The 17,655-nt window shown below is 35.5% G+C and overlaps 1 protein-coding gene across 4 annotated transcripts in view; it reads left to right on the top strand.

Moving 5' to 3' along the window:
* Window positions 1-17,655, top strand: part of CDH10 (cadherin 10) — a 143,804-nt gene that overhangs the window by 97,724 nt on the left and 28,425 nt on the right. For all 4 annotated transcript variants that reach the window (XM_049861603.1, XM_049861593.1, XM_049861583.1 and 1 more), the window contains 3 exons: window positions 7,094-7,281; window positions 9,847-10,100; window positions 12,912-13,048. In XM_049861603.1, coding sequence (XP_049717560.1) covers window positions 7,094-7,281; window positions 9,847-10,100; window positions 12,912-13,048 — 579 coding nt within the window. The remainder of the gene's footprint in view (window positions 1-7,093; window positions 7,282-9,846; window positions 10,101-12,911; window positions 13,049-17,655) is intronic.

The following is a 17,655-nucleotide window of genomic DNA, read 5'->3' as shown; positions in this document are numbered from 1 at the left end:
TGCAATCAGTATTTCAAATACCAGCAGATCACCCATGATAGACATGTTTCAGCAGATATTCTAGACTCTGACAGACCAGGAAGAAAGGCCTGGCAAGCTACTTCCAAAAACAGACAACGAAAGCCTTCTGGATCACAAAAGACTTGCTTGCTTGGTACATGTAATTAGGAGGAACCACTCGCTAGGGTAGGACATCATATTGGTAAAACATAGGGTCAGCAAATGCAAGGGAGACCCTAGTTGAGATAGATTGGCACAATAGATACAATGGTGGACTCAAACATGCCAATAACTGGAAAGATGATGCAAGACCAGGGCAATGTTTTGTTCTGTTGTACATGGGGTTGCCATGAGTCAGAGTGGATTTGATGGGAGCTAATAATATTTTTTTTTAATAATAATAACTATATATATAGTTATAATCTGTCTATCTGTATACCATATACATATGTATAGATATAATCAATAAAATTACAAAATGTAGGCTCATTATAATATGAACTAATGAAGCATAATCCCTTTCCTGTATAGGTATCAAAAAGTACTAAAAAATAACATGAATAACTCAAACTGTAATCAAAATTAAATGTGGTTTGTAATAAGTATTGTCTCTGAACCAATCAAGAAATGAAATGATAAATAGTTTTGGATTCTTGACCAGGACTATTAAGACAAGATCAAAGCAGAGAAATTTTCAGAATTTAAGTATGTGCCTAAGAATATGAATCAAGTGATCTCAAAGAACCCCAAGCTAAAAATAAAAAGTGGGAGAACAAATTCCCAGAGACAATACCCACAGTGAAATCTATGTGACAGTAAAATTAATGAAAAAAAGAAACTTATTTTCTTTTTTTTCTGTGTTGAAAAAAGACTCCGTGGTATTGAGACTTTTTTTTAGCATAACCTGATAAATTCTAATATCGGCAGGACAGTTTTTCATTTATTTACTTTGAAAATAATTTGCATCAAGATATTAAATACACAAATAGTAAATAAATAAATAAAATAAAAGCTACCATGCCTTCTATTCATTCTCACCTTCAATTCTTTATCACAGACAATGACTTTAAACCATTACTTTGTTATGCCACTGTATATTCTCCTCCAAATATAATTTCATCTCCTTTTCTTCAGGTTCTCTATTGCTTATGTTTGTAAGTTTAAATATTATGAAGTTTCTTTTACATCCACCATTGACAGCCTCTTTGTCTGTCTTTTGGTTCCGAGAGCATTCTCCCTCACCTGCTAAATCTAAGTTAACTGTCTAAATAGAAACCAAAAAAATTAAAGGGCAATTGTTTTAAATACTATGCTATTCTCTGTGTAAAAATTTGATCTTTTATGCTGCTGTGTATAATCAAGCATGCCATAGATTTCTATATTGTCAGCAGTTGTATTCTTTTTTTTATTCTTAATAATATGTTTTTCCTTTTCTCGCTTTTCCTTAGTCTTGCCAGATAGATGTTTGTGTTTCCAAAGAACCAACTTTTGACATTTTTATCTTTTTTTTTTGTACGTTTATTTTCTAGTTCATCAGTTTCTACTTTTCTATGTATTATTTCACATTTCTTTTGTGTGGGGCTTATTATATTATTCTTTTTTAGTTTCATATGTTTAATTCTTAGCTCATTAAGTTTAAGCTTGCCTTTCTTTGTGTACAAGCATATGAAGTTATATACTACTTTCTCTAAATAGTGTAATTTTTCCTGCACTACACAGGGTGATTTTCTTTCTTTCTGTCTTTATTTTTTCAATTCTAGGTTTGTTTGTTTTTCTTTCTTTTTGTTCCCAAAGGTGTTACCTTATTTGAACCATGAGTTATATAGAAGTTTATTTGTAAATTTTCAAGTTTATGAGGAATTAGGGGTTAATTAAATTGTAACATGGTCAGAGAATGTAGTAGATGCATTTATAAAAATGTATTTATTTACTGCTTTAAGTCCTTCATTCATGCTTGAAAAGAATCTGTTTCCTCTAGATGGTGCATACAGGTTTTATATACATGTCAATTAAACCATTCATGTTATTTGTATTTGTTTTGTTATCTATTCATTTATTTTTGTACACTTGACAGACCACTTCTTCAGAAAACATTAGCGTGACTGGTTTTCACATAGGCTTTAGGTTGGAAAACAGGCTATAATGATGCTGAAGATGTTAGTAGAAACCAGATTGTATAAAGCTTTATAAAACAAGTGAAATTAAGAACGTACCTTAGCATCAATAAAAAGTCCTTGAAGTGCTTTAAGTAGAGAGTTAATATAATATTTTAGAAGTGTTACTTTTGCTACAGTATGATAAATCAATTGATTGAGGTGCGAGTTTTATGATACCTTACAGTGTGTTTCCTTTAAGAAGTTCTTGCATTTACTGGGCTGGGGTTACTGATGTTCTGTGCTAGCAACATGGGGAAGTAGATCTGTATCAGGAGGAAGGGGAAGAGTTTGGCAGGCAAAGAACTGCAGGAACACTTTGTTGTAGGGAGAAAATGTCTATTAAATATTGAGGTAAGATATATCTTGGCATGTTGATAAACACAAGATCAATGGGATCAGAGTGCATTATTAAAAGGAAAGAATGACAGCAAAAAGAAGCCAAATTATAGAGCCATCCTAAGAATGTTTTAACTTTTCTTTAGTACAACGGGAACCATTGAAGAGTTTTGGAGCTCTGAACAATTCTTGATAAGACTAATGTTTTCAAAAAAAGGAAATATGGATGCAATACAGACTGAAAGCAACTGAGAATGGATTGGATTTTGCTCATAGATTAGTTGGGATGCTTCCGTTTGTTCAATTTACAAATATCTATTTAGTGGCTAAGGAGCCCTGGTGGCACAGTCAAACACTTTTTATTTTTATTATTTTTTTTTTCCTGTGGAATCATTTTTAATATAAAACAAAGATAAAACCCTGCAATCTGCCAGCATGTCTTGTTTTTACAAGATCCACGCTAGGCCACAGGACTCTGTAGCAAACAGTCCTTTGGAGCATTTAATGGAGAGAAGCAGAAGAAAACAATCTCCAGAAGGCTGTAAATACCCAATAGCTAAGAAAGATCGGAACACTAGAGCAGTCTTTTTCTTTTCATATCCTCCTAAGTCTTCTTATTCACAACATTCGCACTGGAGTCTTCATACTCTTCCTCAGTGTCAAATTGCAACTGTTCTGATGCCTTCTGCGGTTTCAGCTTGGTCCACTAGGAGATGATATCAGTCCCACCAGTCTCTCTACAGGAGAAAGATGTGACAGTCTGCTTCCATAAAGACTACAGCGTTGGAAATTTTATGGGGCAGTTCTACCCTGTCCTATAGGGTCGCTGTAAGTCAGAATCAACTCAACTGCAGCAGGTTATTTAGTGGCTTCTACACTTAGAATGGAGCCCTGGTGGTGCAGTGGTTAAGAGCTATGGCTGCTAACCAAAAGGTCAGCAGTTTGATCCTCCTGCCACACCCTGGAATAGATTTGATGCATTGATCAATAATGATGGAAAACCAGATGAATTATGGGATGACATCAAGGACATCTTACTTGAAGAAAGCAAAATGTCATTAAAAAAACAGGAAGGAAAGAAAAGACTAAAATGGATGTCAGAAGAGACTGAAACTTGCTCTTGAAAGTAAAGTAGCTAAAGCCAACGGAAGAAATGAAGACATAAGCAAGCTGAAGAGATTACAAAGGGCTGTTTGAGAAGACAAAGTATTATAATGAAATGTGCAGAGATCTGGAGATAGAAAAGCAAAAGGGAAGAACATGCTCAGCATTTATCTATCTGAAAGAACTGAAAAGAAAATTAAAGGCTTGGGTTGCAATATTGAAGAATTCCATAAGAAAATTTTGAACAACACAGGAAGCATCAAAAGAATATGGAAGGCATACACAGAGTCACTGTACCAAAAAGAATTTTCAGTGTTCAACCATTTCAGTAGGTAGCCTATGATCAAGAACTGATGGTGTTGTAGGAAAAGATCCAAGTGAAGAATGGGAATTCCAAAACAGTTGCTTGTGCTCACGTGGAACCTGTACATAGACCAAGAGGCAGTGGCTCGAACATAAAAGGGGATACTGCCTGTTTTAAAATCAAGAAAGTTGTGCATTAGGGTCGTATCCTTTCACCATACTTAATTAACCTGTATGTTCTGGTAAATAATCCAAGAAGCTGAACTATGTGAAGAAGAACACAGCATCAGGATTGGAGGAAGGCTCATTAACAACATGTAATATTGAGATGACATAACCTTGCTTGCTGAAGGTGAAGAGGACTTAAAGCACTTACTGATAAATATCAAAGACTACAGCCTTCACTATGGGTTCACAACATGAAGAAGACCCAAATCCTCACAATTGGACCAATAAGCTACATCATGATAAATGGAGAAAAGATTGAAGTTGTCAAGGATTTCATTTTACTTTAATTCACAATCAATGCCCATGGAAGCTGCAGTCGAGAAATCAAATGACAGATTGCTTTAGGCAGATCTGTCGCAAAAGACCTCTTCGAAGTGCTAAAACAAACAAACAAACAAAAGTCACTTTGAGAACTAACGTGTAGAGCCATGGTATTTTCAGTTACCTCATATGCATGGAAAAGTTCGACAATGAATAAGGAAGACTGAAAAGAATTGATGCCTTTGAATTATGATGTTGGTGAGGAATATTGAATGTACCATGGACTGCCAGAAGCATGTAGAAATCTGTCTTGGAAGAAGTACAGCCAGGATACTCCTTAGAAGCAAGGATGTCTCACGTACTTTGCACACGTCATCAGGAGGGACCAGTCCCTGAAGAAGGACATTGTGCTTGGTAAAGTAGAGAGTAAGTGAAAAAGAGGAAGACCCTCAATGAGGCTGATTGACACAGTGGCTGCAACAAGGGCCTCAAAAGTAGCACCAGTTATGAGGATGGCTTAGGACCAGGCAGTGTTTCATTCTGTTGTACATAAGGTCGCCATAAGTTGGAGTCAACAAGAGGGCAACTAACAATAACAATACATTCAATGACACTGTAATGGTAAGAAAAAAAAAAAAAATACAAAGCCTCTCTTTCGTATTGCATCCTTGTGCTACATACAAACAAATAAGTGGTATGAAGAATTATTACCTTATTTTCAGTAAGGTCATATTCAATACACAAAAATAAAAAACCAGACCCACTGCCATCAAGTCTATTCTGACGGCAGAATACTCTGACCCTATAGGATAGAGTAGAACTATCTCATAGAGTTTCCAAGGAGCAGTTATTGGATTCAAACTGCTGACCTTTTGGTTAGCAGCCAAACACTTAACCACTGCACCGCCAGGGCTCCTATATTCAATAAGGTCGTTGTCACACTTCTGAGATTACAATTAACCCTGTTATGGATTGAACTATATCCCTTAAAAAGAAATCTTGAAGTCCTAACACCTGATATCTGTGAACCAGATCTTCTTTAAAAATTGGGTCTTTGAAAATGTTATCAGTTAACATGAGGTCATATTGGAGTAGTGTGGGTTCTAATCCAGTCTGAATTGTGTCCTATAAAAAGGGAAGAGATACAGAAAGACAGACAAATGGAGGAAGTCCATGTGAAGATGCACCTATATGTGGGTCTACTAGAATCGGAAAGAGACAAGAAAAAGTCTTCCTCTGGATATCTCAGAGGAAGCACGACCCAGACCAACACGTTGATTTGAACTTCTAGTCTCCAGAACTGTGAGACAGTAAATTTCCAGTTCTTACAATCCCCCGTTTGTGCAATTTTGGTACAGCAGACCTGGGAAACTAATGCAAGCAGACACCTGAAGGAATAGAAGTGAGCAAGCCATCTGAATATTCAGTGGAAAGGTCTTCTAAAGCTAAGAAATATCAAAGGCAAAGATCCAGATGACAGGAGCCAAGGAACGAGTTGAGAATTGCATTCAACAGTGTGTTACCAGAGATAGATGGAGAGAAAAACAGAAAAGAGAATCAACAGTATAGGGTAATAAACCAACTGGAGTGGGAAGAAATACAAGCCTTAACAGTATCTCCTAGGAAATGACTTCCAAAATTGAATGGTTGTAGGTGCCATTGTCTCAGACTTGATAAACTTCACAATGACCATGTGAGGGTAGTGGGGAAAGAATTTTATGTGAGGAAAATAGCATGCAACAACAGAGAGAGAGAGGTGTAGGAAATTAAGTTTTGACCAGAAATCTCTGAAAAGTCCAATTTAGTGTAACTATTTCATGGAACTGACTAACGGGAGAATACATTAGGGAAGATATACTGGGGCAAGAGCACAGCTGGCTAAGAGCTCTGGGCTTTATTATGTATATTAAGGAGAATTACTTAAGGTTTATGGGTTAGAAGGTGCTATCATCAGAAGCGTCCTTCAGGTCGATTAATCCATCAGTAATATGTAGTTTATGACCAGGTACTAAAGTATAAATCCCATTAGCAGTGGAGGTTGTTCAGCTGGAAGCACATCCAGGTGCATGCACCAGGAGCTTAGATAATTTCTTGTTTTTCTCTCAAATGGAGGGGAGTTTGTCAGAATTTAGGGCTTTTACATAGACAGTGTGAAGGACATCTTCATATTTCTCCCACAGACTAGCCTTTATTTCTCTTGTCACAAATAGAAATAGAGTTCCTACACACTATAACTGATTTCATGGGATCGCGTAACATTTTATCGTGCAGGGGAAATAAACTAAGAGTAGTAAATACCTAAATACGGGAAAATGAAAATGGTAGTTATATTTACTCTGTATTATGCGATTTGTTATGATCGTATACATATCTCCACTTAAAACTTGTCTGTAGTTATTTGTGCAATTGCAAAAAAAGACAACTTGCTCTTTTTTAAAAAGCCAGCTTTCCATAATGCTATAAGAGGTAGGCATTCACTATTTATAATAATATCCACAGACCAAAGCGCCAAAGTGTCACTTTTTTCCTAGACCTTAATTTAACGTAACCATAATTAGTTGTATGTATTAATTTTTATTAATTTAGTTGACCCTTAAGATTTATGATGCATTCACATACATATTTACCTTTGAATATTCTATTGAGAAATTACTCTAATTATCCATCTCTCTCTATATATACATTCTCTCCTTTATTCTTTGCAGACACCATCCATCTTCGAGTTCTTGAATCCTCCCCTGTTGGCACAGCCATTGGAAATGTAAAAGCAACTGATGCTGACACTGGGAAAAATGCTGAAGTAGAATATCGAATTATTGATGGCGACGGGACTGATATGTTTGACATCATAACTGAGAAGGACACACAGGAAGGGATCATAACCGTGAAAAAGGTACATAGCATCAGTATAAATCAGTATCTGTGTATTTAGAGAGTACAGTCTGCCCTCCATATCCATGGGCTCAGCACCTTTGTATTTAACCAACCGCGGATCAAAAATATTTGGAAAGAAAGTTCCAAAAAGCAAACCTTCAGTTTACCTCATACCAAGCTCTACACTGAATTCACATGAAAGAAGTGATGGGTAGGCAACCCCTGCTCTAGCCTTCTGCCATTTCAAAGATCCTCAGGCTCTCTCTAGCACTCTTTGTTTGAGCATTGTTCACCTCTTGTCTTGCATTATTCCCTAATCAACGCAGTACCAGTACCATGTAACAATTATTTACATAGCATTTACATTGTATAAGGTATTGTAAGTAATCTAGACATGGCTTAAAGTATACTGGATGATGTGCAAATACTATGCCATTTTATATAAGGGACTTGTGCATCCATGGATTTTGGTATCGTGAAGGGCCCTGGGACTAATCTCCCTGCAGATACCAAAGGATGACTCATAGGTTTCATTACTCTATTTTTCGTTATGCACTACCCACCAAGAAATATCACTATCATCAAATGTAATCATGTTTTGCATAAGTAAGAGGGAAAGAAAACCAAAGAGCTCTTTAGAAATGTCGGCCAAATTTTTTTTGGTTGAAACATGGCACATGAGATTTTTTAAAATTTCAAGGGCAAGTTGATATATGTGTGATTATATTTCTGAGATGCGTGATTATATTTCTGAACCATGTTAACCAAAAAAAAATTTTTTTTTTTTAAAAAAAGACCACCCTAATAACACTGTTTTCTTAAAAATAGAACTATTAAATACCTAATAATGGCAATATATCCAGTTGGAGGCATAAAGAGTAGTATGCCATCTTTCCAGATGTATGAAGCAATAATTAGAGTTGCTAATAAAAACAGACAGCCTGAATTGGAACATAATTTAATTGTTCACATTTTCCCGTCTGCTATATAAATTAAACTTTCCTGCTAGCATATGCTCATTGATACCATTTAAAGGTAACCAGTTTTAAATAGTAGAGTTGGTACCGTGGTAGTCTGAAAAGAATAAGACACATTAAAATTTAGGTATTAATGAAATGGGATGCGCACTGTACTGGCATAAAGTAACCAGTGAGATACTGGTTAATCACCAAAAAAGAAAGAAAAAACTATCCTAGGATTTTATTGCAAAGCTCAAGGTATACAACTGTTACCACAGGGACAGTGTGATTAGCAAGGAGGAAGCAGCTTCCTTCTTATTTTTCATGACAAGGAAGTAACACAGCAATAAAAATACGATCCGCTCATTCTCAGAATACAAAAGAAGCATAAGGATATCTCTTTCAACAAGTCTTATTTCTGTTAACAAAGCATACCTTTTAGAATGAGTGTGAAGTGGGAGCCTTGATTTTTTTACTTATGATGATTAAACTATATATTTAAGTTCTTTTTTCTGTGGCCAAATGTAACCTAATTACCTAATAGCTTAAAAAAAAAAAGAAAAAAGTCTTTTCTCTTCACCCAAGTTTTTCCTATTCTTAGATGTTTCACATAACTGTTGAAAGGTTTCACATAACTCTGCAAAATTTTATGTAATACCACGACTCTATCAAACTGAATAGAAGTACAATGTGGATTTAAAAAGAAAACTGAATTTTTTGCTTAGAAAAATTTAGCAGTAGCCAAAACTCAGTGCACACACACCCACATACACACATACACCCATATACATACAAACACACACACACAAACTCCACCAATCTGTTTTTTTTATATTTTCCTCTTTTTTTTTTTTTAATAATTTTTATTGAGCTTTAAGTGAACATTTACAAATCAAGTCAGTCTGTCACATATAAGCTTATATACCCCTTACTCCATACTCCCACTTACTCTCCCCCTAATGAGTCAGCCCTTCCAGTCTCTCCTTTCGTGACAATTTTGCCAGTTTCTAACCCTCTCTACCCTCCTATCTCTCCTCCAGACAGGAGATGCCAACACAGCCTCAACTGTCCACCTGATACAAGTAGCTCACTCTTCATCAGCATCTCTCTCCATCCCATTGTCCAGTCCCTTCCATATCTGATGAGTTGTCTTCAGAAATGGTTCCTGTCCTGGGCCAACAGAAGGTTTGGGGATCATGATAGCTGGGATTCCTCTAGTCTCAGTCAGACCATGAAGTCTGGTCTTTTTATGAGAATTTGGGGTCTGCATCCCACTGATCTGCTCCCTCAGCCACCAATCTGTTTTTAATGAGTTGACATTGTGTTGTAGGTTTTAATATTCTTTACAGTTTTTTTCCAAAGTTCAAAGTTTCATTTCCCTATATTCTGAAGTATTATATAGTTGCTAATACATGTAAAAAATTATTCCTAACTGATATGTGGACATTACATTATTTTCTTGTATACTTTTTTATTATTTATAGTTAATGCTCAACTTGACAGAAATTCCATTTTAATCATGATATTCAAAAATCAGCCAGGCTTTAAAAATCATTCTTCTACTTGAAGAGACAATATAGTCTTATTTCCCTCACTCTAATTTGGTGATCTATTCTCTTATGCAGCCACTTGACTATGAGAGCCGAAGACTTTACACCTTGAAGGTTGAGGCAGAAAATACCCATGTGGACCCCCGTTTTTATTACCTTGGACCATTTAAAGATACAACAATTGTGAAAATCTCCATCGAAGATGCGGACGAACCTCCTGTTTTTAGCAGATCCTCCTATTTGTTTGAGGTTCATGAAGATATTGAAGTGGGCACAATAATCGGTACTGTAATGGCAAGAGACCCAGATTCTACTTCTAGCCCAATTAGGTAATGATGCTTCTGTCTTAAGATAAAAAGAAAGGGAGTTGGAGTAAACATAAAGATTGTGAATTTATATTTAAAACATTTAATACAATGAAAAATGCCAGAGTCTTCTGTATGGTGCGCATAACGTCGGTGAGCACAGGTGTTTTAATTAAATTGTATGTGAATGATTTTGGGTAGGGTATGCATAAGTTTTCCAATTTACTCCAGTTCTTGATATAACTTTTCACCTGAAACCTGACCTGTGTCATCTACTTGTCTCCTTAAGGTATTTGTTGTTCTGACCCTTGATAGAGAACAAAGATATCATTTTAGTGATGCATTTCCAATGCAACTAAAGTACTATGTTGGTGATGTTGAAAGAAGTGGTGTTGAAAGAAGTTTTAACAGTTAAGCCCATTACCATCTAATTGATCCCGACTCATAGCGACCGTATAGGACAGAGTAGAGCTGCCCCCTCAGGTTTCCAAGGCTGTAATCTTTACAGAAGCAGACTGGCACACCTTTTGCCCAAGGAGCGCCTGGTTGATTCTAATGGCCAACCTTTTGATCAGCAGCCAAGTGCTTTAACTGCTGCAAAGTTAAAGAGAATATAATTACAATAATGATACAATATGGTTATATTAAGTTTTTAGAAACTCCCTTAGGTTTCTGCCATCTAAGAGGGGAAGTTTTTTTTTTTTTTTTTTTTCCCCCAAAACAATTAGAACATTCCAGAAAGGTTAGAGTCATTTCAAATATTTTTTTTCATTTCTTTCTTGTGGCAGCCTCAACACATACAAGATGTGATAAACACGTAAAAATGTGAAAGACTCAAAGTTTTCATAGGCATTTTTTCCTTTATGTTTAAAGAAACAAAACTATCTAAATATAATTTTCAGCCTCAGAATGACTGTGTACTGGTTCCTGTGTTCTGGTTCTTGTCCATTTCCCTAATTCTTAGCAGGCAGATTTTTCTTTCTCATTGGATCAGATGAACCACTCAGGTATGAGTTGAAATGGCTGTTGTGTGGTTTATCAGTGCACTCTGTTATTAAGTATACGTCCACATATGTTGTTCTTGTTGCTGTGTGTCCTCGAGTTGATTCTGACTCATAGAGACCCAGAGTAGAACTACCCCATAGAGCTTCCTAGGCTGTAATCTTTACTGGAGTAGATCTCCAGGTCTTTTCTCCCTGAGAAGCAGCTGATGAGTTCAAACTGCCACCATTTTGTTAGCAACAGAGGACTTAACCATTGCGCTACCAGGGTTAAGCTCCTTAGCCACATTTGTAGGAAACCTGTAATTTTATGTGCTTTAGCTAGGCTTAGTTATAAATTCAGTATGTTCTTTCACTTTTTCAATTGAAGTCATGTTTTATATCTATTAAAATTATAATCCCATTTATATTATTTTACATATATATTTTTTTTCTGCTATTATCACACACAGGATCACAAAATGGTGCCCATAGGCTACATATTGGCAGGAGGAACTTGTACTTGCAAGTCACATAGTGTTCTTATCTGTCAACATGACTTCTGCATAAATCCCTCTCCCTTAATCCAAGTATCTTCATCTAAATTGCTGTATTACTTGTTTTGTTTTTTTTACTTTGAATCTTTTACATAACCAATATAAACATTTAATTTTCCCCGTGGTACTTACCTACCATTTCCTTGGCAGAGCTCCTAACTGACTTTAGCAGGCTTCGGTCTGTGTTCCTAATTACAAAGGTTTTTTTTTTTTTTTTTTTTTTAATGGAATACAGTATTTTTGAAAAGAGTTATATGAAGTTTAATGGCCTTATTAAATGGTAATATGAAGATATTTCTCCACACAAAGGAATGGATTTTTAATATATAGATCAAAACATAGATCAATGTTTATTATATGTCAAAATATGTCTGTTAAATTTTAAAACCAAAAAAGAAAAAGTAAAATATTTAAGTCAGGATACAAATCCAAGAAATAGGAAGAGATACTGTATTCACATATACCATATGTGATAGAATTAATGATTGTATTCCTTATTTATGACAGAGTGTACTCTCTGAAGCCTGTTGAATACATTGAATTATTCTAATTTAATGTAAAAAGTAATTATTCTTAGATGTTACTCTTTTGATAGACAATGTGGGTAAATTTGGGTGTGGGTAAAAACAAATTTAGTATCAAAGAAACAACGTATCTTTACTAATGGCATGCATTTATCGGATGGATAATACTGGACATGTTAAAATTGTTTTTGTATTTTATTGTGAATGTTAATTCAGTAGTCAAAAGTATTTATAATGTATGTTTTGGAAATGGTTTTTGAAAAATGAAAGCTACACAGAATTCATCTACTGAGAATTGGAAAACTATGTCAGGAATTTGAAAGAAGAGCCACAGTCGCTCTGTATCTTCAGTATAATGTCACATTATCTTTTAAATTTCATCATTACTTTTTTTAAACTGAACAATAAGAAATAAATAAAAAACAAACATAAAATGGAATTGGCAGTTCAATTCAATTTGATTCAATTCAATTCAATTCAATTAAAAAAGCAATAGATAATGATTTAAATAACACAAACATTCAGAATTCCACCAATTGAATGCAGAATGAAATGTGGGCTCATACCTTGAAAAGTGTGTATTTGTGTGTGTGTGTGAGAGAGAGAGAGAGAGAGAAAGAGAGAAAGATAAATTGATGAAACAGTTACATCCTACATCAATACTGTGATCTTTCCTGGAGTTATTAGCATTTTTTGCATTATGCTATTATCTTCTGCAAACCATCAATAAATATGCCCTGCATTTTTTTTTTTTTTTTTGTCTTATATATTCAGATTTTCCTTGGATCGCCATACTGACCTTGACAGGATCTTTAACATACATTCTGGAAATGGATCCCTTTATACATCAAAGCCACTCGACCGTGAAGTCTCTCAATGGCACAATCTTACTGTTATAGCTGCTGAAATCAGTAAGATGGTTTTTATGTATATAACATGTTTGTTTATATTTATAGATTTTATTTTATATTAAAAGTAATTTATTCTCATTGAACACGCAAATTGTAATTTTAATCAAAGTTCCGAAAAGACTTCTCTGTAGCTATTACAAATATTTTCTATATCTGTATATCACGGGATAGGCACAGTTATCCACAGTTCTACATTTAATATTAACTAATAAAAATTATCTAAAATTAGTAAGCTGAAGATATTATAATTTGGGGAAAATAAAATGAATAATAAAAAAGAAGATATTATAATTTGGGGAAAATAAAACGAATACAAGAGAAAATTAGAAAGTACTAAAATTTGTTACCTGGACACTATTAATAAGATTCTGTGTTAAATGTTGACTGTATATTATATCATTTAATCTTAACAACAAACATGTGGGTATATATCATTACATTCCTTTTACAGATGAGGAAACGATGGCACATATTGGTAATAATGATACCTAATAATGAGAACTCTATGCCATTTATCATTCTGAGAATTTTAAATTTATTTTATTCTACTATTATTTTTTAATTATTATTGATCTCATTTAACAAAGAAGGAACTACGGCTCAGGGAGTTTTAGAAACTTGCTCAAAGTCACAAAGCCAGAAGTAGTAAAATTGAGATTTGATGCTATTTGTTCCATTTCTAAACCCAATACTTAATTCCACACTTAATTTACAAAATTGTACCCAATTACAAATTGGCAGAAACAAGATTGAAATGTCAAAGAAGAAAATCTCATACTCTGTTAGGAGTGAAAGAAAAAGAGTTTGATTGAGAAATAATACAGCTCAAGCTGGACAGCGCTAAGTAAAAATACAAAGCACTACACAGTTCATGCGGAAAGAGGGGTCTATATGCATAGAGAACAAAGGAAATTTAGTAGGTTAATGATTGGTTATAGATAACATCAACTTCAGCTTGAAGTTCTTTGAAATGTAAAGGTCGGCCACTTGGCTAGGAGGGAATGAGTTACCACCTAAGTGAGCAGCACCAGCCAGTTCAGTTATACATCATGGGAGTCACAAACACATTTTCCCTGGGAACAAATTGGTTACGTCTTGACACACCTTCCCCATGAACAAATGGTTTGCATCCTGAACTTTTGCTTCCTGGGAATGCACGTTGGTCCCGATTCTTATGTCTGACACAATTGTCTTTAGAGAGAAAGTTTTCTGTTTACATTTCTCCTTTTCAATCAAAGCTCCTTCAGGAGGTGCTGATCACTCACAATGGAGTAGCCTTTCTTCTGCCAGGTCTTTGTCTCTCTGCTTGAGAAACTTTGGTTAATAAACTTATTTTCTTCACCTTGCTGAGCTAATAGGCCTCGTCTTCAGGACGAGTAGGTTTTATGGAAAATATTAATGGACAAGACCACATTCAAGGAACATTTCTCAGTCAGGATAGAATAATAGAGATCAAGATGAAACATACTCAGGGAGACAAAATGGAGATGATTGAACAACACAATCATTAGTAGAGGCTGTGAAACCAGCATGTTTTTATGTGAAGGGTTAAATGGTTTAAAGTATAGCATTTCATAGATAAAATACATTGAACTAAAGCAAAACAGCATTTTGTAATTACAACAGTAAAAACAATCAGAAATATAAAGATTCCAAAAAAAAAAAAAGTAGCAATTTCTTTCACCCTTCACACCAAGAGGGAAACCAATTGCTTATAATATCGGTTAGGGAAGGAATAGGATCATTAAGGAGAGATATTACACTTTTCATATGATTAACATAAAACCCACTAACCCACTGCCGTCGAGTCTATTTCTGACTCATAGCTAACACAGAGTGTAATATTAGCACTATTGTCAAGAATATTCACAGCAATCAGATGTCATTATGGCATAGGTACCTCCTTGGACTGCAGTGAGAATGTCAAAGCGTATTCTATTTTGAGGTACTACTTTTCTCATCACTGCCATTTCAGTATTTAGCTCTTGAAGCCCATGAGCACTGCCATTTAGGGTACTTTGTATATATCTGGTTAGTATTTCTGCACATGCCTTAACATCTTCAAGTCCTATCTGAGATGCCAAGTACACTGCTAAATGATCAAGCCAACAAAATACAGATCGAGACCATCACACACTTGATATATGTACATTGGCTTGTAAAATGAGTTCGTTAAAATACACCCTTGAGTGCAGCTCAGGTCCAGATCACATCTTCCAATCCAGGCTCATAGAAGCCAGGGCTAAAGGTTGGATCCATAGAAGCAAAAGGTGCCATTAGGGGCCGCCCAGTAGATACTTGAGCGTTTTAGCCAGTCAGTGGTGAACCAGTCATTAGCTTGTAAGGTTATAACTGATACACATTCAGACATTGGAACCACCCCGTAAGTCTGGCAATGGCGGAATTATTCATATGTGTGTGGTTAGATTGTTCCCAGAAAAGGAAAGCAGCCTGATTTAGCCTCCCCACTTGGGGAGTTAACCAGATGAATCCATCCCACAATTGTTGATATGGGCCTACAATACAAAGAATACTGTTTGTGGATTTAGATGATTCTTTAGCTAGCCTTTCTTGGGTTATTTTATTTAGTAAGTACAGGTTGTGTTAAGAGTCAAGGTTAAGTTATGTCCTGGGTTTTGTTCAGATCCAAAAAGAGGACATTTACCAATGGAAAATCTAGTAAAAGTGATTTCCTGTAGTAATGAACTATTTCTTCATTGTTCTTGTAGCCGTAGGTCAAGAGCAACCCAATAAGATCCCTGTAGGGAAAGGCAGACTGGCTTGAGGTTGGTAGGGCACCACATAATCCAACAGTCAAACCTGTGAAAATGGTGAGAATAAGCATCTGTGCAGTCTAGGAATACATTAGTGGACACCTGACTGTAGCAAAGGAAAAAACAAAAGAAAACAAACAAGTGTATTTTCAGACCTGGTCCAGGGTCTTGGGTCAGCCATCTGCCTCAAACGTCATCTACTTCTGGCCACTCATTACCCATTGTTGTCAAGTAACCACTGTACTTCTGGGGCTCCACGTCTAGCTACAAGGGCATTTAAAGGTCACTTTCAATTCTCTAGTGGGTTGACTAATCCAAAGAGGAGTTTTAGCCTTTTTTTACTTGTGACAAATGAATCCAAGGTTTTATTCCATCTAATTTGGCTTCATATGTGTTGGTGAGGAGGGCTTCTTATAGACCTTACCAGTGATGTTCTAATGAATCTTTTTTCTGGTGTCCTTTTCAATATACGTATTCTCCTGGGGCGATGTTAGGCAAATGTTGGGAGCCTAGTTTTGTTCATCAAAAGCTGTTCTAACCTGTGAAATATACCCTTTAGAATATTGGGTTAAAGATTGATAATACTGCAGTATTCAGGTTGAAAAATATTAGGGTCAGTGTAGGCAACATAAGGAAGGACCATGGGTCTCCCAGTAATTATTTAATAGGGGGAAAGTTTGTGATATCAAAATGATGTGGACCTCAGATTTAAAAGAGCTAAGGGAAGGACTTTAGTCTAGGACAAATATACAGTTTCATGAAGCTTGGCTATTTGAGTCTTTATTATTCCAGTAGTTCGCTCTACTAGACCAAAAGACTGAAGACAATAGGGACAATGCAGCCTTTGATAAATGGGAAAAACTCGACACAGTTCATTAATGACTTGACTAGTAAAATGAGTTCCCTGATCACTACAAAGAGTGTTTAATGCTCCCCAGGTGGGTATGATGTTTTCAAAAATTTTTTTGATACAAAGGATGCAGTAGTACAAAGGCAGGGGAAGGCTTTTACCCAATGTGAAGGTCTATAAATCATTGCTACTACCTATTTATAATCATTCAAGGGTGGAAGAGGAATAAAATCAGGCTGCCATTCTAGCATAGGCACTGGAGGTAAAGAGTATTGTCCAGGTAGGACTTTAAGGTGTTTTTCAGGATTGTAGTGAGAGCAAATAAGACAATGGGTAACAACATGTTTGACCACATCAAAAAATTTTTCCCATCTATATTTTTTTAAGGTCTCAGTCATTTTTATCTTGTCCTGTGTAAACCTTCATATAAGGCTCACATCATAGGAACATGTACAAAATTAGGTAAAATAGTTTTCTTATTAGGCCCAGTCCATAATTTAGTGGCAAAATCTTGGTAACAGTCTTTTTTCCCATGCTTTAATTTCATCAGTTTGGGTTAATTGTCGGTGTTTTAAAAGTTTATCTAATTAATTCATGAAGGTTGAATTTATCCATAGACAAATTTGGGGAGCTCCTTCTTTATTTATCATAAATGCAGAAATAACTTGACAGGCAGCAATATTATTTCCTCTAATTTTGTCAGTTAGGGGTACTACATTTAGTTGGTGAGCTTGTATTTTTACTACAGCAATTTCAGAGGGGAGTAATAGAGCATCTAGAATGCAAAGGTATTTGAGTCTGTGGATCGCAAAAAATTAAGGATAATATTGTGAGAATGGGAATTCCAGAACACTTAATTGTGCCCATGCGGAAGCTGTACATAGACAAAGGCAGTCATTGGAATAGAATAAGGGAACACTGCATGGTTTAAAATCAGGAAGGGTGTGCATCATGCTTGTATCCTTTAACTCTACTTAGTCTGT

The sequence above is a fragment of the Elephas maximus genome, chromosome 2 (assembly GCF_024166365.1).
Source record: "Elephas maximus indicus isolate mEleMax1 chromosome 2, mEleMax1 primary haplotype, whole genome shotgun sequence".
NCBI classification, from domain to species: domain Eukaryota; kingdom Metazoa; phylum Chordata; class Mammalia; order Proboscidea; family Elephantidae; genus Elephas; species Elephas maximus.
Note: the sequence above shows the minus strand (reverse complement) of the source record. Positions and strands in the feature narration are given on the sequence as shown.